This window comes from Spinacia oleracea, chromosome 4, assembly GCF_020520425.1.
Source record: "Spinacia oleracea cultivar Varoflay chromosome 4, BTI_SOV_V1, whole genome shotgun sequence".
NCBI classification, from domain to species: Eukaryota; Viridiplantae; Streptophyta; class Magnoliopsida; order Caryophyllales; family Amaranthaceae; genus Spinacia; species Spinacia oleracea.
Genome location: NC_079490.1, coordinates 186,322,777 through 186,350,134, shown reverse-complemented (window position 1 = coordinate 186,350,134; position 27,358 = coordinate 186,322,777). Strand labels below are relative to the sequence as shown.

At 34.3% G+C, this 27,358-nt stretch overlaps 3 protein-coding genes across 3 annotated transcripts; 1 reads left to right on the top strand and 2 right to left on the bottom strand.

Moving 5' to 3' along the window:
* Window positions 1–1,894: 1,894 nt before the first annotated feature.
* LOC110801731 (protein disulfide isomerase-like 1-6) lies at window positions 1,895–13,369 on the bottom strand. Its single transcript, XM_022007141.2, has 12 exons — window positions 12,762–13,369; window positions 12,539–12,668; window positions 9,379–9,544; window positions 9,059–9,177; window positions 6,096–6,176; window positions 5,918–6,007; window positions 5,713–5,784; window positions 5,549–5,617; window positions 4,535–4,615; window positions 3,980–4,114; window positions 2,525–2,578; window positions 1,895–2,444 (listed from the first exon to the last, which is right to left on the bottom strand). Exons 1-12 carry the CDS (start codon window positions 13,274–13,276, stop codon window positions 2,349–2,351), a joined length of 1,608 nt encoding a protein of 535 aa, XP_021862833.2. The 5' UTR covers window positions 13,277–13,369; the 3' UTR covers window positions 1,895–2,348.
* A 1,628-nt stretch (window positions 13,370–14,997) lies between these two features.
* Window positions 14,998–18,297, top strand: LOC110801754 (UDP-glycosyltransferase 82A1). Its single transcript, XM_022007168.2, has 2 exons — window positions 14,998–15,690; window positions 17,298–18,297. Exons 1-2 carry the CDS (start codon window positions 15,195–15,197, stop codon window positions 18,182–18,184), a joined length of 1,383 nt encoding a protein of 460 aa, XP_021862860.2. The 5' UTR covers window positions 14,998–15,194; the 3' UTR covers window positions 18,185–18,297.
* A 645-nt stretch (window positions 18,298–18,942) lies between these two features.
* LOC110801784 (uncharacterized) lies at window positions 18,943–22,532 on the bottom strand. Its single transcript, XM_022007203.2, has 3 exons — window positions 21,946–22,532; window positions 20,633–20,818; window positions 18,943–19,502 (listed from the first exon to the last, which is right to left on the bottom strand). Exons 1-3 carry the CDS (start codon window positions 22,408–22,410, stop codon window positions 19,221–19,223), a joined length of 933 nt encoding a protein of 310 aa, XP_021862895.1. The 5' UTR covers window positions 22,411–22,532; the 3' UTR covers window positions 18,943–19,220.
* Between the last annotated feature and the right edge of the window lie 4,826 nt (window positions 22,533–27,358).

The following is a 27,358-nucleotide window of genomic DNA, read 5'->3' as shown; positions in this document are numbered from 1 at the left end:
ATGAAAGCTTATTGAAAGACAACTTATCCTTATCAAAAGCTTTTGTGTAAGACTGCTTAACGGTTAATCACTTTTTTGTTACTAATTAAATTAGTATAAAATATAACTAAAAGTAATAAAATCATAACTAATTGAATAACAAAAAAAATTAAGGTATGTCGAATAGTTATTATTTTTGAACAAACTTATTATTAACTAAAATTCATTAAATTTTAACTAATTGATTTCATTGCTTAACTAATCAGTTTCATTGTTTAACTAATTGATCACATTGATTAACTAATCAGTTCGGTTGCATAACTAATTGGTTTCGTTGCTTAACTAATTGAATTTCAGACTTAACTAATTAGTTTCAGTGGTTAACTAATCAGTTAAAATGCATAATTAATTGTTTTCATTGTATAAAAGTTATTAGACCGTCTTTCCTAAAAGTTTTTACCTATAGTTAAGTATGTCTACTTTTTTAACGAATTATTATATTCGGAGTAATATTTTGTCATCAAATTTATTTTCGATATGATCTAACAACGTTCACTTGTGTTCATGATCTAATTAACGTGTTCCATAAATGGACATATTAATTAAACATGGTGATAAGTTTACGAGGACCCCCCCTCAAAACTAACCTATCAATGATAGCGTATATAAAAATGATATAACCTATCAATCGTAAAAGACAAAGAACATGTAGCAATTTTTTCGTTATCTGACCAAAAAAAAAAGATGTTCCAGGAGTGTTGGCAGTGACAAATTCGAGGATAGACTTGACTTTACATCAAATTTTGCAATAATTAATGACGAGTGAGTTGGGCCGTTTGGGTGGATTCGGGTTGTCATAGTCGTTGGTCAGACGGTATTGATGGCCCGGTACGGATGGTCCCGGACTTATGGGCCTCCTGGCTGTCGGGTTGCACCGCTGGCTACTGACTTTAATGAGCTTGCAATTTCAATATAAATGTGGATGTAACATATAGTATAATTGTACTACGTTATTATGCCACGTATGAGTGAATGGGCTTTAGTCTATGATTGAAAATTTGAAATAGGGGTCGAACGAGAAAGTCTTACTTTATACTAGGTATACCATTGAAATAGTATATTAATATTCTGTATTTTTATTTAGTACCAAATTATATAGTTAGAAGAAAAGTAGTTGTATTTTCTTATGTGATACCAAACAACATAGTTTGGTAACGTGGTTTCATTTTTATTTGGTTTCAAACAACATAGTTTGATACCCACACGTCAACGATAAATGTTATTTTTTGTTGGCCAGACTCAATTTATTTCATGAACTTACCATTTAGCCCTGAATATACCAACTGAAGTTACTATTTTCCCCTTAGTATACCATTTTAATGGTATACCCAGTATAGATTCAGAAAACCTTGAGCCGAACACTACTTTGTTCATATTCATTTAATTTAGGTGAGCTCGACTCCGAACTCAAACTTTAAACCGAGCTCAATCTGTTCAAGCTCGGTTCGTTTAAGAGGTTTTGTGTCCGTGAACGTTCGTTTATTAATTGAGCCGAGTTCATAAACGAGTTTTTTTTAAACCAACATTTATAGAAAATGATACTTCATCTATTCCATAAATATCGCACCATCTTGTTTTTTACACTATTCACACGAGAACTTTGATCATCTTTTGAGATTCATATCTACGAAAAATTATAGTCATATTGAGATCTAATTTGATTCGTATCGACATATATTTTCTAAATACCAATTTTTTCTTATAAATAATTCGAGACACTAAAGAGTAAAAGCATGTGTTGAAAAACGTAAAATCAACTATGGTGCAAATATTTAAGAAACAGATAAAGTATAAAAAATATGCATTGACAAACGTAAAAAATGAAACTAAAACTTCATTTTACAACAGAGAAAGGTACTCTATAACTTGTGATATTTGGACTGAAAATGAAAATTTTACTTGGGACATCCAAATATCCAATATTGCCATTTATACCATACAGAGGACATTAATTTTGATTGTGGGCAAAAACATATTTAGTCATCCAAGAAGATAACCTGTGTATGGACCCAAAGCCCAAAGGCCCAATACACAATTGATCTGTCAATCCCTTAAATAATGTGTGATAGACCATTTACATGGGAATTGAATTCAATATTCCAACTGTTTATTTTTACTCAAAACTAGAAAAGAAATTCATTCTATCAGTCTAAAAATACCTGTGGTTTCTGTTACAAAATTTATCTTCATAAAATTAATCTCGATTCCCTCGAATCTACACACGACTTTTAAACCTCTTTCTTTTCAGGGTTTCGTGTTCTAATTGCCGTTGGACCCGAGATTCTGAGAAACTGAAAGTTACAGAAATTCTATAATTCATCTTTAGCTGCATGTTCTTCAGCTTTGACATTTTTCTTGATGAATGCTCCTAAATCCTTCAAACTGGACTTTGATGGCAGTTTAATCTGGAATGAGAAAGATAAAATTAGCAAGAAATACAGCTGGGTAAACATTATGGAAATAAGACACGGTAATTAATGTTTACTGGATTCGATTTATCAGCTGCTGGATAAAACAGTAGCGCTGGGTAGTCGGTGACCTGTAAAAAATACATTTAACATTAATCCAACATGTTTATTTCCGTCATCTTCATTGTGTTAATTAATCATTTATGTTAATTAATGATGCATCTAATCAGTAACGGCTCCTTTTTTTTGAAAATTGGCAATATGTAGTATACAATATTAGATGTCATAGAAAACAAGGCGATTTCTACCTATCACATTTGACTTTTAGATGTTTAGAAACTAATCTCGTATTAAGTAGTTTACCTCTTAAAATACACCAACATGATTAGTAAGTAAATTGTGCCCCAACCACTCCAACATTTATTTTATTAATAGAATGCCATTTACTCACACTTTTAGGGGTTAATAAGTGGTAATGATAATGATTGAATAAAAACAAGTGGTTGGTTGTGAAAAGGGCATGGTAATGTCTTTGTATAAGTTTACACGGAAGGCCTTTCTAGTTGTCCATTACTGTTGACAATTTGGTCTTTCCTAGGCTAATCACTTGTGCAACTAATCTAATTATACACTAATGAAAAAATCCATAAAATTCCACAATATTGATTAATATAACATGACCAAAAGGGCTATATGTTTCGATGTACGCACGTACATCAATCGTGATGATGTTCAGTAAGCTATTGAACTAGAAAATGGAGCAAAACAAATACTGTATTCTTAATTTCTTACAAGAGTAGTCTAAAGACTCTAGACCACAATTCAATATTTGGCATGACATTGAAGTGTGAAGCTAGGTAAAAACACTTTTAACACATTCAATTAGTTAAACAACTTTCAACTACCATTTCACTTAGTTTTACTTATCAAAGCCTAAACAAATTCAACACTCTTAGGTGAAGGATTATTGAATAGAGGGTGCTAGCTTTGGGAACAATCGCAAATACTTTTTAAGAATACAAGATATCATTGGCATATTATTTGACAACGCACATCAACCATGCATGATAGAAAAGTTGAAAACGTTAGCAAACCATTCTGGAGTTACTTCAAAATGTATATACTCATTACTTAAATAATGATAGGCCAATAACAGTTATTGTATTAAAACTTGATAACAGCAAAAAAAAAAAAAGTTTTTTGTTTTTGTTCTGGGCCAAGTGATATTTTGTCATTATTTTGTTAATCCTTGGTCCCATTTTCCTTTTCTTTCTTTACTTTATTTAGCTGTGCTATTGAGAATTTACCAAGTGTTTTTGCGAAATCATTTTAAGTCTATGTTCCATAAAACTACCACTCAAAGAACGTAGTGTCAGGATGTTCTTAGACTAGTATTCTAGTACCAAAGGAACTCAAGTATGTCAGTTACAGGAGAAACGAACTAACTAGGTATAAATCTTCCATTACTATGTAGGCATGTACAGTTGTAACTTGTAACATTAGCAAATATTCAGAAGATTCATGCTACATACCTGAAGTTTTGGATGCTCATTCACAGAAGCATCTATTCTCGCAAATATAAGATTTTTCAATCCTTTGAAATGTTTCGCCAACTTTTCTACTTGCTTGCTAGCAGCATCACAAGCAATGCACCATGGTGTGAAGACCTTAATGTTTTAGGAGAACACCATTTAAAAAACAAGTAAGAAGAAATGAAGAATAGTATGCATTCCTGGGTCGACTAAGACAGGGAAGGGGAGAGGCATCAGCCTGCAGAAAGTAAAACCGAATGTGAAAGTGCATAATGGATAAATATGTACTACGTATAGAAAAATATATCGATTTGGAAACAGATGATGAAATGAAAACACAAATGCCGAAGGAAAACTGGAAAAGATCTTTGGAGTTTTAGTTTACAACTGTTGTGTGTAAACATGTTGTTTTGTGTGTTATAGAATGCATCAATGATCTCTAAACTTCCATATGATGTACAATAGTGAACACATAGAGCGAAACGAGAAGAAAAACTTAGTAGAGAGAAACAGAAGGGTGTAAGATGGTAAGGCACAAAGGGCAGGAGCACTAACCTCAAGAAAAACATTCTTGGAACTACTCAAAACCAGGTCATCAAATGTCTTCCCCACGACAACGTGGACACTAGCATTTTCCTGTAATTATAACCTCACAAATTATAAATAAAGAAGCTATGGAGTAATAGACTTGAATTTATAAAAATTTTAGGTGGTTCTTAAAGAAAAATTCACCATTCAAGCATCTCTAGAAAATTTCATACTGAATCTTTACTGATACAACTTCTAGAAGAAGTTTTTACTGACATAACATGAGAAGTACTCCGTACACAGAAGTACAGATACAGTTCTAAACCAAAAGAACCATAGAAAAATGCATCCCTTCATAAAATAAACTGAAGTATGCAAGAAAGATCTTTAGTAAATCCTATTCATACAGCACACAATCATACACAAACATCCACATAAAAGAAGGATCCATGTTTCTTACAAGCATTTCTTCTAAGTTGGTACCCAAACTCCTGTATTATTTTTTCTCCTGAAGACATTAGTCACTGATCTTTACATTTAAGTTATTCACACACTAGAATAAGCAAACATCGCAGTTGGAAGTTACTTGATAACTAAAATTTATTGCAATGATACCTTTCCACACAGGACTCATTATATTTAAGTTCCAAGGCAAAAGAAATTTCACTTATGGAATACCACCATGATTGAAGGTTATACTTAAGCACTAGAATCACTGCGAATAATGGCCATTGCCCAATTATTGACTTTCATGTTACAAAATCAAATAATAAAGCAATATTGAATCCAAACAGTTAAGCTACTCTTTTTTTTTGTTTTTTTTTTTTACATGAGGTTAAAGAAAGAGAGTATTCTCAATTCATGAAATCCATTTAGCATGGCGAACAAATCATCCTTCCTCATCAATATCAATTCTCAAGCAGTTGTAAATTAATTATGTAAATTACATAAGACGTAGATTCACCATCCTACTAGTCAGAGTATCGCAACTAACAAATAAAGAACTGTAACATTCACCAGAAATTGGATGTAGACACTCACATTATCAGGTATAGTCTGTGACTTATAATACATTGGAACAGTTCCATCCAACAGCCCTGAGCAGAAATCCTACATCATGGAAGAAAATAAATTATATGGTTAACTAAGAAAGTTTGTGTGGAGCAAATAATTTATTGTAAGAGCAGCAAACAATGAAAACTTACTTCTAATTTGCTAGGAGTTGGTTCTGATCCCAACAGATATTTAGTGCTAATTTTACTATCAAAAGCAGCAACCTATCAATGACAGAGGTTAGTTATGAACTTGTGATCACACAAGATTGTCATCCCAGTAAATAAAAAGCACACAAGGAAATAAGAATCTAACTTCAGAAAGAGTGAACAACGAACAGATCAAAAAGAAACTTACAACAGTCTTCTGAGAATCTTCTAGTCCCAGCAGGGTCAGGAAAGGTTTTGCTAGGTTCTCCTCAGTAATGTCCACATATATGAACATTATCTGCACCAATAAAGTCCACATAAGATTTAATGTTTACAAAACTTCTTCAAAAGAAGAGGCAGGGAAGGGCAGAGAAAAGGAAGGAGACCTTTGACTTAAATTTTTTGGCCACTTCTTGAAGAGACTGAAGAAGGGGCTTGAACTCATCAGGCTCTGCAAACACATAAACCTACAAATCATTTTTAATAGGCATTAGATCTTGCTTGAAATACTATTTGATTACAAGTATGCTACAAAATGTCAGAATTTAGGAAACCAGCTGGAACAAATGAGGTTAAGCAGAATTTTGATACTTTTTACATGTCACTCCTTAGAGAAAATTTCCTGAACTTAAGTTACCAGGGGTCGTGGTTAAAAAGTTTTAAAAGGAGTCCACTGAAAGACAAATATATGTACATAACGTGATGGAGTAAAGATTAGCATAAAGTCGGAGTGCTTGATATCCATTGAACTGATTTTTGTAAGTGTTTGTGCAAAAAGAAAACCAATCAACCTTTTGTCATTTCGTCGTTAAAGATTACGGTCAAATCAAAGCATGAGCTTCGCTTCAATTCTCTAGGCCCAAGGAGAAAACCAAAAGTCAAGGAATATCTTAGTTAATATACCCTTCCCCCTCTCTCCTTGAGACGCCTTGCCATACTAAATGTCAAATAACTTCAGATTATGCTCGCCTGAACATATGTACTATTTGAACTTTCATGCCTTTCTCTGATGCACATTCCATAGCTTTTTTGGCAGATTATTTTTTATACTTTTTTGTGGGAGAAGGGGGACGGGCGGAGGAAAAGACCATACTTCTATCTTATGAAATGACAATACCTCCTACACATTACTTAGCGGCAACAATACTGCACATGTTTCCCAGGCAAAGGACGTATTAATTTCGTGACAAATGTAAGCATAAAAGCTAAGCAAGGAGCACCCATGAAGCCAAATTCAGCCTTCATGGGTTAGCAACACACCTAATTTGAGTGGTTCACCTTATTGAATCACGTCATACAGAAGGATATGAAGTTCTAGAATGAGGTGACGTTGCCGCATGTTCTAGGATGCTACACAGACCTACCAGCGGTGAATTCCACAGCCTAGTACATTGTCAACTAGGCCATACACTACCAAAGTAACCAAATCCATGAATAACCAATTGCTGTCTGCAGGTGGCTCCAAGTCTTCCAACTGGTTTCTAGCACATATATATGGTTTGCTGCTGCATATTTTCAGACCAAAGAGTACTTCAATAGTTCAATGTGCCACCAATCGGTCATTAAAGCTTAGGATGTTGGCTTTCAAGTGATTCAGAAATGCTCATATTGTGGAGAATGAATGAATATCTAACTAACCTCTGTAATCAACTAGCCTAACAGGAACGGGCACTTTAGTATGACATAATTAGTTTGTTAAGGGTAGCTTGAAGAGGAAGATAGTTGGTTGGGTAGAGGGGAAAAAGAGTCAGAAAAGCTGTAAATAAGGGAGTGTAGGCAAAGAGAATGTTATCTAGAATAATGAAGTGTTATTTTAGCTTTGTTTAGCGTTTGAGAGTGAAACAATCCACTTGAAAGCCATGACTGAAATCAATGGCCATAAATCATCTTTCTCCACTCTCTCTTTCTACACCTAAAAATCTCCTACTGATTCTCTCTCCCCTTCCCCACAGCACTTGACATTCCAAGAATCCCCACAGCGACAAAAGCATCCACTGCAGCCATCATCGGCCACCACTACCACACTTTGGCCATTACAGTCATCGAGTCGAGCATATCTTACCCCGCCACCACTTCATATGGGGATAGTGTCATAACAAAATATCAAATGGTAGTCTTATTGATATCAAACAATAATTAAACCCAAAAAACCCCCTACTTTCCACCATCCAGACTACGGACAATTAAATTATCATATTGGTATTGAACTCATTGAAGAAGAAATGCCAAGATATATTGAGGAAGATGGTGAAGTACTGACGAGCTGGTGTTGAAGATTGTGAATGAATTGCAATCGGAATCCACAAGCCATAAAAATAGAAAACACTATCTTTTTCCTTTTTATTAATTACTAGTAATTTTTTTAATGTAGAGGCATGCCGTAGAAAAATAAGGAGGGTTGATTATTTTGTATGGATGAGATTGTAGAAAATCTATCCAATAGTGTTTCTTAAAACTCTAGACGATCCTAACGCTATTTTTTATGTCCATGAGTAGACAGCAGAAATTAAAAGAAGAGAGGACAAGTTCTCCTCAAAATAGCAAAATAATAGGACTGGATTAGTACAGCACTTTGAGAACTCCCTCTAAATTGAAAATTTCAATAGGCAGTATGTGTGAGCAATAGAGCATGTAGGGTTGTATGGAAAATAGGAAAATTTTCATTATTTTTCCTGAGCTCATTAAAGCCTTCTAAGCTCTAGAGGAGAGACAGACTTGATGATGAAATATTAATCATCTCTTATGAGATTTTTCCTCAGTGGTAAGCCTGAGTAATTCAGAATATTTTGAGGCTTAATAAGAATAATAATAATAACTCATTCATTCCTCTTCATAGATTCTAGAGTAAGTCTTTGAAGGTATTTTGATGAACTTTTCAGGTATAAAGCAGGAGAACCTTAGCTTCGTGCATCAAATACAAGTACTTGTTTTTCTTTCACTTCCAAATTCTTAAGAAGAAAACCTAAAAGTCTCTTTCAAACTGAACATGCATCCAGCCAGAATCAAACTAAGAAGTAACCCATTTGTTATAGATTTTTCACTTTAAGCATTTTTCCATGGATACAAAAGAACATAGCGAATGAACTAGGCTTCAGTATTCCTCCACGAGCTTCTATCTTTTCCGATAAAGGAGATTCAAGAAAAGAGGGAATATTAGGAAGACATGTTTATACAATAGTTAAAATTTCTGAACTTTTATTGAAGGCCTGAGAACCCTCAAACTGTACACATGATTTTTGTATCTCCGAGGATCATAGATGCCAGCTGAAACTTCGGGATGCAGATACTTGGAAAAGAAATGATGCAATGTGAAAAGCAGGGAAAGCATAAAATACAGTGTAAAAAACACCTGGTATTTAAGTTTGCTGGAGTAGACTTTCACAGAATTCAGCTCAGTTAGAGTTGTAACTAACGGAAACTTGTTATGTTCCAAAAATTGCAATATGTTGTCCATCTCTAGGGGCTCTTCTGCAGAAAAGAGTGATATTAAAAAGGGAAAAGGGGCTTGAAAAAACATTTTGCAAAAAATGATTAAGATTAAATAATGCAAACAATTATCAAGATAAAACAAAGGAAGGTGCACATATAATTTTCTTTGTAACCAACTTAATTCAGATATAGACAGACCTATAAAGAAATATATCAATGTACACAAAAAGTACTACTTACCAAAACTTGTGTATCTTTCTGGTTCACTCTTGACAAGACCAACAAATGGTTTTGCAGGCTTGATATCCGGGAAAAGACTTTTTGCAGCCTCATCAGATTTAGTTTCAACAAATTGAATTTCACTGTCCAAAATTGCGGCTTTGATATATTCATCATACTGAGGACCCTGTAAATGTTATATATTTCACACAGATAAGCAGCTGCAATAAGATTTGTGTAGCGGAACATATAATTCCGGCACCAAAACAAAAAAAAGCTCACGGAAATATAAAGATTTTAATTGCGATGCACAACAGAAAAGGATGAATAAATCTCCCAATTTTGAAAAAGCACTTCCTGAAAATTACATAAACCCCTGTATAAACAATTCCTTGCAACACCACCCACATGAATGGAGCATTCATCGAACCAGGCTTGAAATTATAATCATTGCATCTGTTGAGCTTTCTTAAACAATAACACAGCACCAATATTATTTATTTTAGCTTAAGACAACTTGCTTTTTAACTCAGTTCAGAATTAACCCAGCTTGTATTTCAAAAGCATCAAGTGTGCATATGATGAGGCAGCTCATTATGACAACAGGGCTATAAATCAGGAGAATATCAAAATTGTATCATAAAAAATTGTATTCGCGTCGAAGTCCAATGTTGCAGTACGACAAGATCAAACCTAAGGCCTGCCATAGTGCCAGGTTAATCAACACGACTTTTAGTAGATCAACAACCAATAATGATAAAACAAAGATCGAACCGCTGAATCGCAAAAACCCGGTGCAATTATGTATCGGCTAAGTTCACGGGGGGAAAAATAACTTTAAAGTCTTTTGAGGAAAAATGTAAAGTATAGTTTACCGGTAAGTGGCTAGTGCCTAATATGCAAGTCTCCGGATTCAAGACCTTATTATGTGTATATCAGGACTATCCTCAAGGATAGCTTGTCTTCTATCTATACCATCAATAAAGCTTACTGTTGTTATGTGTTAGAAGAACTGTAATGCTAGTACACCTACATAAATACACATATTGGCTTCATATTAAACTTATATCCTAATCTTCTGTCACAAACACCAACAAAGTTTTTAGAATCAAAAGTTATGTTGTTAAACACATGAGATTTGAACCCCCACAGGCCCACACTCTTGCTTTAGGTGCAGAACAGGTCAGGATAAGCTAATTCTAAGTCCTGGAAAAAGATGTTACGCTTCATCTATTTATCATTGTAGTGGGTAGCACTAGGTGACTCCCTCTAATTTCACAGAGAAGTAACACCTGTTTCTAGCAACGTGGCAATAGCCAATGCAATCCTTTTGTATGTGTCCATGTGGAACTCAAAAAAGAAAAAAATTCCTATGCATCCAACAACAATTAGTAGAGGAAGCATACTGCATACATTGCTCTTTCCATTCCTACCTTATACTCCCTCCGTCCCTTAATACTCGACCTGTTTTGACTTTTTGCACTATTCACATAATTCACTTTGACCCTATTTTATTTCTAGTATATGAAAACAAAGGTTAGTATATAATATATTGTTCGCTTCATCTTAATATATGAAAACAAAGGTTAGTATATTAATATTTTTATAAGTTTTTATAATATGTAGTTAAAGAAATTGGTGGTCAAAGTTGTGCATTGGCAAGCGTGTCCGGTCAAAACAGGTCGAGTATTAAGGGAAGGAGGGAGTAGGTTCAAAGGGTTTAAAACCGGGCAGGATATTGTGGTTCAAAGCAGTTTCCAGGAGATAAATGTACAGCATAGCAGAAGATGAATGTTACGTACTCCACATATAAACAAAAGGTAGTTTGATATAGCAATATCTTTCTGTCCCTCCCTCGCGTTATTCCCCTCCGTCATCTCTTGTTAGGCTGTCTACTTACTTCAACAGGTAATTACTACACCTTTTGTCAAGAGATACTAGTAATGTTTAGCATTGTTCAATGTTCAAAAAGAATATCCATTTTCTCGAAATAGTACTTCCTCGATTTTCATTAGTTCTACCCACTTTCTGTTTTCATCTTGTTTTTCTGAATTATACTCACTTTTACTCTATTTCCCTATTTCCCTTTATGATAACCATTCATTCATTTTTATCATCTCAACCCAATTAGTTTAACGAATCCCTTATTCACCATCTCTCCCCTCCTAAAAGTGAAAGCTAGTTACAACTGAGTAGAGAACGTGATTACGTGAAGACAAAACTTATCATAGGATTTTCAAAAAACTATTTTTATAATAAGTGATGGTCATGATGGCACGAGAATTAGAAGACAAAAGTTTATGGGGTATGTTCTATTGTTCTGGTAAATACATGTAGAGTTCCTGCTTTTGAGGAATGGGACAATTGAACTATTATACAAGCCTTTCAAGGACTAAGGTAGTAATTTGTATTAAACTATTATACAAGCCTTTCAAGGACAAAGGGAGTAATTTTTATTAACAATTATACAAGCCTTTCAAGGACAAAGGGAGTAATTTGCATTCTGTAAAATACAAATAGCCACATTGCTTCACATTACAAATATGGCATGTTCAACAAGAGTTTTATAAATACCGATTTGCGTTCTGCACAATAAAAGTATGGAGTACTAAAGTTGAAAATTGGTAAGATAACAGTGTTCAAGACTGCAAGATCGCAATTAGTGTCTTATCTTTAAATTAGTTCTAGGCTCTCCTAACATTACTTATTCAAATTTACATTTCAAAACTACCTCAAAACTTTAAACCGAAGCTAGCTGCACAGAAAACTTATTCTTTAAATAACTACCTTTGAATTCAACCCACTGGTACTGTGGTACACTCGTTAGCCTTTTTCGAATCATGTCCGAATACTAATAAAACCCAAGTGATCCAATTCACGATCAATCATCTATCATTCAACAGCTCATCTCAATTATCCAATCAAATTACCAGTCAATTGTTATCCAGAAGATCACACTACACTCAGCACGAAATTACACAACATTGAAACAAAAGTTACCGACTTTCTTGTCAATCAATCCCACTCCAAACATGATGAACAAAACCAACACATTTACAATTACAACCGAAAAACACATCATAAACAAATCAAATTTGCCAATGCTGGTAATTATACTCAAAATTCCCCAAACCAAAAATATGCCTACATAATTCGAGTAATGTAACAGAAGAGAAAATACCTCAAAATCCTCAAACAGCCCAACAACAAACATACTGTATTTCTTAGCAAACGCCTCAGCTTCAGAGACTGAATTCAATCTAACAACAGGCTCACCTGTCTTCTTCCTTGCCCAGATCACTATTTCCTCCCTAGTAAAAGAAAACCATCTCAACAGTTTCAGAAATAATTCAATTGAAGGAACAAACAAATTAGAATTAAATTATAAATAAAAATAATCTTACGCAGTAAATCCACCGGTGTAAGGCTGAGAAGTGCCATTGATGAAGAGGAGGAGAGTAGGGTAACCCTTAATACCCAATGACGACGCCGTTTTAGGGTACCTTTCAGCATCGAGTTTCGCCATTAAAAGGGGTGAACCCAGATCATTCAACAAATTAGCAGATTCGGCAAATTGCGGCATTAATTCAGCACTTCGGGGACACCAAGGGGTGTAACCCAGAAGAAGAACAAACCCATTTTGGTCAATGATTTTCTGGGTGTTATCATTGTTCAATTCTACCACAATTCTCTGCGCTTTGCTCAATACACTGGCTCCTGATGATGGTGACGGAGTTCCATTTTGAAGATTGTCGAGTTCTTCTTGATCGTCGATTGCTTGGAGTTCTTCGATTTCGGATAATTCATCGCCGACGTCGGAGGAGGTGGCGGGGTCGGTGGCGAAGGAAAGAGAGGGTGTTAGGAGAAGGAGGAGGAGGAGGAGGAGGAGGAGGAGAGAGAAATGTAGGGGGTTTGACATGGTGGAGGACAAGTTGTTGTGTCTGAGAGTAGTGAGGGAGGGAGTGTAAGAGATGAAATGGGGTTGCGCTGATTCCGGAACTGAATATGGGAAATGATCGTGAGGAGTTAGTTTTTTTTTTTTTTTTTGGTTCTACTGCGAGGAGTTCTCACCGGCTTCGGCGAGTGGACTAATCTCCCGCGGGAGTTTGCATGGGTACCTCGGTGGACAGCATCCCTCCCAGTTGAGATTTTTTCCATTCCCAAGGCTCGAACTCGAGACCTTGGTTAAGGAGCAAGAGGCCCTTAACCACTCATGTCAACCTCAATTGGTTGATTGATGGAGTTATGAGAACACTTTGGATGTGTTGCCAAAAATGGTGTTTAGACTCTCGAGTCTCGACCAAAGATTATTTGAATTGGGGTTGGGGTTAGTGACTACTCCGTATGACTAACTGGTACTCTCCGAGTGGTGGAGGTGATCAAAATTCGGGTCGGTCGGACTTTAATATAAAAAATTATGTCCAAATTTAGAAATTTGATACGAATCTATCGGGTACAAACGATTTTAGGTTGTTCAAATTCGTACCTTTTGGGTCGAGTCGGGCCGGACTTTAATTGATCAGGTTTAAATTGCGTTTTGAGGTATGACACTCGCAATAATTGCAACTAGTTTCTCAACTAGGAGGTGACAAGAACCGAGGCTTTTCGGCTTAGTCGCGGTTTGGATCTATAACATTCGTAAGAGACTAAGTATAGCAACCGGTTTCTCAATTAGGAGGTGACAAGAACCGAACTTTTGGGTTAGTCACAGTTTGAATATCTGACAGTCTGTCGACACTCGCAAGAGTCGCAACTAATTTCTCAACTATGAGGAACCTTGTCCTTTTATGACATAGAGCCATAGAGGTGTTTGTTAAGTGATAGGGATAAGGTTTTTTTTTTATAAGGAAAGAAAACTCAGACGAACTATCTGAAATCATTCTTCCGCATGAAGTACAAAGACTCTGGAAAAATTAGACAGAGAACAATGAAACTACGCTTCTACAATAAATAAGGGGTTTATTTATAAGAATTATGCGAAAGAGACAATCTTACCCTTAATGAAAGGAGGTAAGGGTATAATAGTTACTTTACTATTTATCTCAATCTTATTCCCCAACGGTTACTTTAGGGAGGCTAATGAGGCGGCACATTTGATGGCTCACTTAAATCCAATTGATTACTCTACCAGATTTTGGGTTGGGTGTTGCCTGTCGAGCCTTGATGATGTAATTTTTTCGGACTATTGTTTTGCGATGAATGAAAACTAGCGCCCTATTGGCTTTCTATCAAAAAAAAAAATCTTATTCCCCAACCATAACAAACAAATTAAGAATAATATTTAGAGTGTGTTCCCTTCACCTAAAAAATAAAATAAAAATCAAGTTTCGGATTTAATAAAGTTCAGATAAGTTGCAACCAGATCCTACCAGGTAATATAAGTTGACTCTATCTAGTTTATTCTCTTACCATCAGGTTTGATCAAGTTCAATAAATTCCAACCAGATTTAATCAGGTTCAATCCAATTTCAATTCCAATAAATTCAAAGCTCATGTTTCATCCGTAAATGAGAACGCACCCTTATTATTATCCTAATTGATCATTAACTAACCCAAAAATTAAAGCACAACTTGGTAATCGACCTACGACATAAAATATATCCCCACATTGCTATTTAATTTGCCTTCATTTCTACAGTTCCGTGTGCTTTGCATCATAAACCCCACCTCACCATCCGATCCACACTTCTTATTACAAAAACCCACGTGCTTAATTTTTTGAAATTATATAGTTGTATATATATATATATATATTCATGTTCTTAATTCCTTAAATATCACCAAAAAATTTCCTCTAAAAATAAGAAAACCATATAGTATAATCAAAATTCATAAACATGGTGTATGATAATGAATCAAAAAAGAAAACAATCATATTAGTACCATATCCAGCACAAGGTCATGTAACCCCCATGCTAAAACTAGCCTCTTCGTTGTCAACTTTCGGGTTCCAACCCGTGGTGGTGCTACCGGAATTCATCCACCGTTCACTCGCCGACAAAGTCAACGCCGCCACGAAAGGCGGCATCGTCTGCGTATCGATCCCAGACGGGTTGGATGATGACGACGAGGAGACTAATAAGGGTCGTGATTTCTTCGTTATTGAACGGGTTATGGAGGATTACATGCCGGGTCAACTGGCCCGTCTAATTCGTAATAACAATAATAATAATATAGCGTGCATGGTTGTTGATGTGTTGGCTTCATGGGCTATTGAGGTTGGAAGAAAGTGTGGTGTTCCTGTAGCTGGGTTTTGGCCCGCAATGTTGGCTACTTATTCTTTGATTTCTTCAATTCCTGAGCTTATTCAAAGAGGTCTCATCTCTGACTCAGGTAATTTTTTTTGCTTAAAACAAATCAATGTTTACGTAAACTAGCACGAAATGTATGGGAATATTTTAAAAAAATATAGTTTTATATGCAAATAATGTTCCAATGTATATTTTGTAAATGGTTTTTTAACAAAATTATATGTTGATTAAAGGTATTTATCGATATTTTATATGGACATCAAATGGTTCATGGTTTGACTAGCTTATATATATACTTGTATATACTAGAGTAGAGCTGTTCAACATGGCCCGACCCGGCCCAAAAATACCGGGGTTTGGGCAGAATATTTTAGCCCGGCCCCGGCGTTAAAAAAAATTATGGGCTTTGGGCAATATAGAACAACAATTTTAGTTATACATTTAACCCGGCCCGAAAATGGCCCGAAAAACCCGCTATTTTACTCGAAATAGTGGGGTTTTGGGCACAACATTGGCCCGGACCCGCCCGACATAATGGGTAGATTTTTATACCCTCGGCCCGGCCCGACCTGCCTTTTGATCATGTCTATACTAGAGATGAAGTTTCTGAAAGCATTTGCAATACCTTTTCAGCTAGTTAATTAATGGTTTGTTCTGTATCGTTTCTTTTTAGTTTAATGTATGTATGACTTAAAAAAAAAATATAAGTCATAAGACTTCCAAAAGTCATAAAATAAAAAACCGACTGTAATATCGAACCGCCCTAAAAATTTACTGTTACTTAACCACGTACATAATTATCTACGAAAAGCTGAAAAAGTCTTAGAAGCGAAGATTATGCATTTTTTTCAAATCATATACGAAGTATCATGTTGTCTTCCATGTTAGTATAAATAAAATGCATGGGGTAAAATAATTGGTAAACAAAAAAATAATCAATTTAGACTATACATGTTCTTGATCTTTGCCACATTGTTGCATACGTGGAGGCGGATCTAATAACAATAATAAAATAGGAGTATGATAACAAAAACAAGGAATATATTACAATGTTTTATTATTTCAAGTTGAGTTAGATTATCTCAAGTAAATAAAGTCAACATGTTTTAAAATATCATTAATCAATCATACTACGTAGTATAAACATAACATGCACGTTAATCAACCCATGTTCCTAATTAAGTGGCTAAAAAAAGAAGGCTTTTTAGAAAATAGTAGAATATTAGGTTTATATCGTTCTTGTTGTGAATGGAATCAGAGGAAACAACTAATGAATATCTTAGTTGGTAAATGTTATATCTATCGAAACTTCCTGTAAAGTACATATTTTCTTATTTCCTTTTATACATGTTTCACACATGTGTAATAGACTGTACCTATGTTTTACAGAGTGTTACTCAGTTATAAATGAAGAAAGTGTGTTTTACATGGTATGTTATCGTTACGCTATCTTTATGATAAATACGTTAAACATCAAAGTGAATTTCAGTATTTCACACCTCGTGTAAAGTACATATTTTCTTATTTCCCTTTTCACATGTTTCACACATGCGTAATAGATTGTGCCTATATTTTACAGAGTGTTACTCAGTTATAAATGAAGAAAGTGTGTCTTACATGGTGTGTTATCGTTACACTATCTTTGTGAAAAATACGTTAAACATCGAAAATTTTACTCTAAATTTGCAGGGTTGCCACAAATTCAAGGACCAATATCATTTCAACAAGATCAATCACTTCTCAATATTGATGATTTGCCATGGCTAATTGGAACTCAAGCTGCTAAAAAGGCAAGATTTAAGTTTTGGGCCAGAACCATGGACCGATCCAGATCTCTTCATTGGCTTCTTGTCAACACCTTTCCAAACGAGTCACAAAATGTACGGACCTCAAATCCAGAACTCAGCCCAACAATTTATTCAATTGGGCCTTTGAGCAGTATTGGGCCAAGTGAAAGCCTAACATTTTGGAAAGAAGATGGAAGTTGTTTGGGCTGGCTTGAGCAACAAAAGCCCAACTCAGTGATATACATATCATTTGGAAGTTGGGTTAGCCCAATCGGCGAGGCGAAAGTGAGAAGTTTAGCATTAGCATTGGAAGAATTAAGAAGCCCATTTATTTGGGTTCTTGGGCCTGGTTGGAGAGATGGGTTACCCAAAGGGTACATAGAAAGAGTAGCAAAACAAGGGAAAATAGTGGCATGGGCACCACAAGTTGAAGTGTTGCAACACAAGGGAGTTGGGTGTTACCTTACACATTGTGGTTGGAACTCTACCATGGAGGCTATACAATGTAAAAAACCCCTCTTGTGTTTTCCCGTGGCGGGCGATCAAGCTCTGAATTGCGAGTATATTGTTAATGTGTGGAAGATCGGGGTTAAGATGAATGGATTCAGTACGAAGGATGTTAATGATGGTGTAAGACGAGTAATGGAGGACCGAGAGATGAAGAAGAGACTAGAGGCATTGAACGCGAGGGTTGTGGGGGAGAAGGTGAATTTGGAAGTTAAGGATAATATGTTGTGTTTCATTAATGATCTTAAGAGTTCTGTTAATGCATTGCAATTTAATTTATGAGAAGATGATTAATTATGATGTGGAATGTTATAAAACTACATTCATGTTGTTTAGCATGTGCAATTATTTTCTTCAATGGTATTTTGGAATGATTTGGTGTACTAGAAGTCTAGAATGCCATCCATTTGAATTGATACATTGTAAACAAATACAATGTTTAGTGTCAAGGTCTGAATGTTGTCACACCAGCTCGTGCGGCACGCTCTTGTCTATTTGGTGACAAGTCTGTAAGCTCTGTGCGCGCGAAAAGTGAATCGCAAGGCTCGTGGGTTACAAGCGGGTGTTTGATTAGATACATACACTCTTGCCTATTGGAGACAAGAGCGAGAGTCGTTGATCGAGGCGCTTGTATGAGCACAACAGACAAACGAAGACGAGGAGGAGAATGTATCCTTTTGGGGAGACTTTATTGAGTATGAGGAGATTTAGAACGAGTAATGACACAATATATCTATAAAGGCATATAACAACGGTAGTGATCAAGCATGCAAGACAATTTTTGGGAGTAGGAAGTATTGGTATATATTACCTAAAGAGGGTCTTTATTGAATAAGCAAAAAATTACCAGTGAACATTGGAGTGACAGAAACATAATAATTCCATCGAAAGCCTAAAAACCTATTAGAAAAGTTATAAAAGCCACAAATAAGCAAAATACAAGTAATGGAAGGTTGAATTCTAACATTTTGCATTGGCTAGTCATGAACAACTTAACTAGCTAGGGAGACGGTAGAAGAAAAACAATATGGTACGAAGTATGAGACTAATTTGTACCATTATACTCAAATTTGGGGGGTAGAACTGGAAATACACTACGAAATTTTCTGTCGGAGAAGCCATGATCCCCCATTGTGTTTAGAAGACCCTCTTTATCCATGATTCATATACCATTCATAAAAACAAAAACAAAACAAAAAAGAATGCAAAATACAGCTTTAGAATACACAAGATATCTACAAGTATCACTACAAACACTTCCCAAAACAAAACAATGAAAACTCTTAAACAAATTAGCTAAAAATCAAACAATTAATGATCAAGAATATAAGCAAGTATCCTTCCTGAACTTGATAGGTTTGGTGTTAAGGTAGTCGACTGTCACGTTACAGAACGCGTGCATACGATGCCTCGTTCTCACTAGCTTCCCTACGACATCGCCTCGAGAACGGATCTCCATTTGTAGAATGAACGGAACTTGGCCGTTACGCTCGTTCGAGACGTCTAAGCTCGAACCAGCTCCGTACAACGGGACTTTGTCTCCGTATACTATTACTGAAGTTGTGCTGCGACTCTTTCTTGGTTGATAGTGTCTCTGTAACTGAATGTATGTAGTTGTTGCACAAAGTATTAGTTGAGTGACTATGAATTGTCATGGAAAGTAATCAAAATCATACGGTAACATGTTAATTTCCCCAGCAGGCTACATTTTTACGTTTACTACCAGAATTTGTATCTTTAATGATAACCTAATAACGGCGGGTCAAAAATTCTTAATAACCAAACAAAGACGGGAACAACCGTCGCAAAATCATACGCTAACATGTTAATTTCCCCAGCAGGCTACATTTTTACGTTTACTACAAGAATTTGTATCTTTCATGACAACCTAATAACGGCGGGTCAAAATTCTTAACAATCAAATAAAGACGGGAACAACCGTCGCAAATATCTTTTACGACGGGATTTTCCACTAATGACGACCCCCTTTTATGACGGGTTTGCGACAGGAAATCCCATAATTAATCAACGATTATTGGCCTTTAGCGACGAGATTTCCCGTAGTTAATGATACAATTTCTTGTAGTGGTTATATTAATCCGTTTATAAGTGCTCGTATGAAGTAGACCTGATCATTTTGAGCCCGGTGTGCTGGCCTGCTCCAACTCGAAAAATAACGGGTTTGGGGCATATTTTTGGGACAGGTCTGATCCGATTTTAATTTGTTTGGACGGGTTTTGGGCAACTCAAACTGAAATTGTAGTTATAAAATCTGCCCGTTATTTTAGCCCAAAATAATGGTTTTTGACACAAAAAGTAGCCCTGAGTTTGACACGACCTGACCCTAGATGGTGAGCTGAATTTAGGCATGGCCCGACCGAACCTGGCCCGTCTTTTGATCAAGTACGGAATGAGGTAGACCTGATCAACTAAAGCCCGCCCCGATCATGCAAGAAAAAGTGTGGGTCTGGACACCCTAAAATATGCATTTCTAGACCAAAACCCGAGCCTGACCCAAAGCCCATTTCGGCCCGCAAAGTACGCACAAAATTTAAGGAATTGTGCATTATTTTTTATGTGAAAGCCCGACCCGGCCCGAGTTTTAATCACCTATAGTATGAAGAAATTAAATGCTACGAAATTGAACAGAACTGAACTGAACTGAAATTCAACCAAAAAGAGCAGGGCCTAATACGTTAATTAGCATTTATTGAACTCTTAGTCTCTTACCTGACCAGTAGCAACTGTAATCTCCGAGTAAAGAAGAGCGATAGGGGTTGAGCTAACATGAATGCCGAAAAATGTAGCAGGATTGTGAATACGTAACTTGAGTGACCCATTAAATGTCATAACTCTTGTTGGTACACCTGAAAAATCTGTAGCTTCCGATACATAGAAGTTGTGCACTACCAAACTCTGCCATAACATAAGCCCAACCAAAAATTAGTTACTTGTTTCTATACTTTGTGAAAATGTAATCAAAATCTCAAAGAGAACGCATTATATACTTTCTCTGTTTATTTTTACTCGCAACGTTTGTCACTTTCACGTATGCCAATACACAACTTTGATCGTTAATATATTTAATTCTCTTTAAGCAAAAATATTATAAGTTAATATTTTGAAAATACACATTAAGATGAATCTAACAAGATCTCACATCAATATATTTTATCTTACGTATAAATCACAAACAATGTCAAAATAAAATATGTAAATAGTGTAAAAATATCAAATGTTGCAATATTAAAAATCGGAGAAAGTATGTATCAAGGTCTTTTATCTCAAGTCGTAGATTAAGGTAGTGTTTGACCAAGTTTAGAGTAGTTCATTAATTTTAAAGTATGCAATGTATTATGGATGAAAGTATGATTTTAGTACTTAGCTCTAATATAATGATTTAACACACTATTAATATTAATGTAAACTCAAGTCTAGGTTAGGACTAACTTGTACTCTAGTAGTAGTCACCAAAGAAGTTCACCCTCTTATTATAGTACATTAGTACTATAATAATTTAACATTTCATTATTCATACTCCGTATTTCGGTTAGACCAATTGACTTTTTGGTTTCACCATTTAATTTTCTTTTATTTATTTAAGTTATATTTATTAGTCTGACACGGTCTTTACAAGAATTTGTCCAAATTAAATTTAAGGTGACCAATAATCCTGTTAAGATTGATAAATTAACCAAAACCTCCCAACATAACATTAAATTTAAGGTGACCAATAGTCCAATAATTTGTTAAGATTGATAATTTAACAAAAACCTCCCACATAACTTCGGTTTTGTTTCCAATTTTTTTTTTTTGTGAGTTTTCAAAATTAACATGATTATTATGAGCATGTCTATATTTGAGTTCATAATTCTTTTTAATTAATACGACCTTATATCATGCGACCTTAAATCATGCAACCTTAAAACCAAAAGATAAAAACTTAATTATAATGATACCGAACAGACCCTTCTAAATAATAATAAGTGTCATTTGCTTGCAACAAAGAATTTTTGAGAAACAAGATATGAGAATATTTTTACCTTCAAAGTGACTTGAGTTTTAAAAGGTTTACTAGCTCCCCAAATGATCAAACAAAACAAAGTAAACAACATCACAAAGCTAAGCAACCCAATCAAAGCTTGAATCCTTCTTGAAAACCCTTTCTCATTAACACCATCATAGTTACCTTCTTCAAGTATCACATTACATTCAGGCCACCCTTTCTCATTCCTTCTCCGACTACCTTTCCGACCGGAGGATGACCGGAAAACACCGGAAAACCGGCTACCGGACGAGTTCCTCGAATGGCGGCCCATTGAAGGGTGTGAAGGGGACTCCATAGGACTATTATTGTACATAGGAGTAGCATGTAATGAAGTAGATTTATCTCCATCATGTGAGTCTCTTGATGGACTTTGCACAAAATAAATTGGTCTTTTTGGTGATCTTGAAGGTGATGATGGTGCTAAACTTGTTAAATCTGATTCTGATTTTGTGTGTATCATTTTGGTTTTATTATTTTGGGAGAAATTTGAGAGGAAAAATGGTGAAGAAAGTAGGGAAAAAAACAGAGAGATTTTTAGTGGGGAAGAGTTTTATCTTTGGTGGAGGGAGGGAGGGACCAATAATAAGTGAAGTGAATGTTGTTGTACCACTTGCTAGTTGCAATGTGTAAAACAAATTACTCCCTTTTTTTATGGTTGTATTTTGTTTTTCGCATTGTTTAATGCACACGTTTGACCATCAATATATCTAATTACATATGATTTTTTTATATATATAAAAATTTGATATTTTGAAAGATACATATTGATAGGAATTTAACAATATCTCAATCATATATTTTGATATCAGTAATAATAGGAATTTACGTTCAAAAAGTTTGACCACCAAAATTAAAATATAACCATAAAAAATAAAAAAATAAAAAGAGTGCTTCATTAGTTATTTTTTAGTGATGTTTTTTTTATCGTGTTTGCCAATGCATATTTGCAAGCGTTAGTAACTTTAACCACTAAAATTCTACTCCACCATTTCTTTTTGTTCTTTATGTTTGGCCTTTTGCACGTTTATTAACGTCTAATTAATGTGCATTGAAATTCCTCTATTTTTTACTTAAACAAGGAAAATTACATTTTTTATATAATGTTTTCACTTTTATCAAAAATACGGAGTATGATATTGGAAAAATGAGAAAAAATTAATGTCTCAATAAAAAAGCGTGAGAGATTAAATGACCCAATTAATTTAATTGGTTAAAATAATCATTGGACACAAATTTTAATAGAATATTAAAGCAGTTATGTGATAATGTAAAATAAAATATAAAGAATATTTTGAAGCACCAAAAAATATAAACGTAAAGAACAAAAAAAAAACAGGATGAGTAGCTAATTGATATTTTTTTTCATTAAAAATGGTAAATACGGAACGTGTGAATTGAAATAAAAGTCGAATTGGATAAAATAAAAAGAAACGGAAAAAGTAGAAGGGTGGCCAACAGAAAATAATGCTTTATTAGGTGACATAGGATACAATAGTTGGGAATAAGACAATACCTCAAAACTAACACTACAACACAACTACTGCCTTTAGCTTGTGTGGATAAGTTCAATTGTAGTTTGTAATTGTAGGGCTATGAGTGTCGGCAACCGACGGATTTTAACCTAATTATAATTGATAATTAGAATCTCTTGTAAACTAAACTATTTAGTTAATATTATTTATTGAATTATTAGATATTGCACATTTTTTTTAGGAAAATTTGGTAATATTAATCCAACCTTTGGCCGATTTTCTTTTATTAATCCCACCTACGACATATTTTTTAATAATCCCACCTTTACTACCCGACGACTTTTATTGGGCTTAAGTGGCCGGTAATCGGTGAAAAATTCAACGAGATGGTGATGAATTGATGACGATGACTGAATATATCGAGAGAGAGTACTGCCATGTAGAGAAATAATGCCGCTTACAACAGTTTTATGACCTGTTGGGCCCAATAAAAGTTGTTGGGTAATAAAGGTGGGATTATTAAAAAATATGTCGTAGGTGGGCTTAATAAAAGAAAATCGGTCAAAGGTTGGATTAATATTACCAAATTTTCCTTTTTTTTAATGGTTGGGTTGGGTGGCATAAACATAATTGCACACTATATCACTTGATTTCTTCGTTGTGGCAAATTGGCAATTAAGTCCATGAAAGTTTAGATTTCAAAAAGAGAAAAAAATAAAACATTAAAGTTTGGTTATATTGAATTTGTTTGTTACTAATTACTTGAACATTAACTTTTCAAATTTAGAATAGAAGATGGAACTTATAAAGGCTAAGAGTGCATGAAAAGAACACCACTTATACAACTTTTTTTTTTTTTTTTTACGGGAAAAAAACCATATCATTAATAATCAGCCATACGACATCTACAATAATGATAAAATAGGTTTGCTTACCACACATTCAAAGAAAATACATAACTGTTACAATCAATATAATTACTATTCTGCATCCTAAAGCACATCTCGTACTCCATCGCTTCTAACTTGACGCAAGAGTCATTCGCAATCTGCGCACGAATTGTTATGATCGACGAGTTGATGATAAACCATAAACCTGTACGAATCCAAATCTCATTCCTAATTATTGAAACCCTAAAAAAAATCTCATCCAAGAACCTAGAAAACTCTAGGAAAAACCCAAATAAATTGGGAACAACCCAAGAATAAATTGGAACAAATTAACGGAAAAGAAATCAAAACAAAACAAAACAAAACATGAATAGAAAACAATGAAAAAACAAGAATGGTCAGAAATAGTCTAATTTCTTCGGAAATTAGACAATTTCCGACTTAAAAGACTTAAAAAACTGAAGCCCTAAAAGATGAGAGAGAAGAGAGATAAAGGAGAGAGAGGAGCGACGCTTTTCAGGTCTTCAATTTCCTCCACTTAATTTCAACTTGTAAATTCGTTTAGCTTAATAATTATAAAAAACATTGTGTATTCTATAAAAGCGTTGTAGTGTTTAGTTATTAAAATGTAAAAATAAACGTTATTATAATTGTTGTTGGATTTGTTTGCACTATATATTTTCAAATTAACTTTTTCAAAAATAAACTAATATATCATTGAAGTTATTAATGGTTAAAGTTGTTTACCGTCAACCTGATTTGATCAAAATGATGTACTCATCTATGTATACATTGAGAAATAGAGAAAAGTAAGCTTTATACTGTAAACCACTATTCACCCATCTAGGTTATGTTACATTGGTTTCAAAAAAGAGAAAGGTTTTCTTAAGTTAAGTACCATGTGATTTATTTTAATATTATGACTAGCAGTAGCATATAATAATGAATTTAAAAACAACTTTGAGACGAAGTAAGAGGCAGGCTACATCGATGTTCACCAGCGACAAAAAGATCCCATATTCAGGGCTAAATTGTATTTTCGCTACATGAGTTGAAAAGTCAAACAAATTAATAAATATCGGCAATATGGCAGTAAGTGATACAACAATGACAGTATTTTAATATAACAATGACAGTATTTATGTAAACGATGATAATACTTATATAACACTTATATACATACTTTTATCCATTCATTTAATATGCAACACTTTTATTCATTCATTTAGTGATCCCTTTACTTTTTCTATTTCATTACACTTGTATACATAATTTCCTTTTTTTGGGTGATTGTGACAGTATTTTAATACAACAATGACAGTATATATATAACAATGACAATACTTATATTACCGATGACAGTATATAACAAGTTAGCAACACTTGTACACATTTATTTAAGTGTGAGCCATGTTTCCAATTTTTTTTTTTTTTTTTTTTTTTAAGGGTGGGTATGGGTTTTTTTATCGCTGGTGGACAGCGATATAGACTTACCTCGACGAAGTAATAAATAAATGTACAATTAACTGCTGAACTACTTCTAATAATTAGGGGTGTAAATGAGCCGAGCCGAGCTTTACCCTGTTCATGTTCATGTTCATTTAACTTATGCGAGCTCGAGCCCGAGCCCGAGCCCGAGCTTTTAACCGAGCTCAAAAATTTGTTCAAGCTCGGTTCGTTTAAAATATTTTGTGTTCGCGAACTGTTCGTGAACGGCTCATTTATTAATCGAGCCGAGTTTATAAACGAGCTTTCTTAAACGAGCTTTAGAGTATAACCACTTGAAAATCTAACAAATTATAATTATATCTAATAATAAAGATTAAAGTATACATTACTTTATTTGATAAACAAACTAATAATTTAGAAAGAGTCAAAGAGCAATAATTTAGCAATTAAAATTTTATTTCAAAATATTTATTCTATTATAGATTCCAAAAGTCAAAAACATGATTTTTATTTATATTTGAAAAATGCATATATGGTAAAATATGATACATAACATAACTAGACGAACTTGTTCACGAACATAAATGAACGAGTTGTTCATGAACATAAATGAACAAGTTGTTCATGAACTTAAATGAACGAGCATACATATGTTCATGTTCAAGCTCGTTTATTAAGCGAGCTTCAAAAGTTGTTCAAGCTCGGCTCGTTTAGTAAATGAACGAACATGAACGAGTTTTAAACGAGCCCGAGCCCGAGTAGTTTATTGACCGGCTCGGCTCATTTACACCCCTACTAATAATACAATACAATAAGGGACACAAATTGCTTTGTCACTGTTGTCACCATCATGCCATTGATGTTTATAGCTAGTTCTTGTCTTTAACGGTGTAACTTTTAAGGTTATGATCAAATTCCAATTATACAAGACTTTTAAGGTTATGATCAAATGCCAATTGGTATTCGATTTGTATAATGTTTTCTCAGTTCTTTATCACTTACTCCGTATAACCTTTTTGATTTTTTTTATATTATATTTTTTTATTAATTATACGTAAGAAAAGTGTAGTAAGGTGCGATATATTTAATCCTAAAAATTTCTTTTAAAAAAAACATAAAAATAAAAGCACCATCAATACCTAGTAGTATTTAAAAACATAACCATCATTATTTCAATTACACATAAGCAACCCCATCTTGAAGACACTGTCCAAACCTTATTAGTCATTCTATTTACTTTTTGTTATAAAAAAAATATGGTCATTCATTATTCCACTTTATTGTTATTAGTTTTCATGTAGAATACTCCATTACACTACCAACATATAACCAGCCCGTTCATCGAACGGGCCCAAAAACTAGTTAAGAATAAAGATCATTCCCTATAGTTTATAATTTATATCATGGAATCCCCTAAGTCTTAACGGAGCTTATGATGGTATTAAATGTGGGTTTTATTCACCTTATTTTCGCTTATTTTTTCTCAACTTATCTTATACGAAGTATAAACTTATCAAAACTTATGTTAATTATAAATTGTGTTTGGAAAACCCTTAATTTTCCCGAATTTATCTTATCGGAATTTATTTAAACTGTT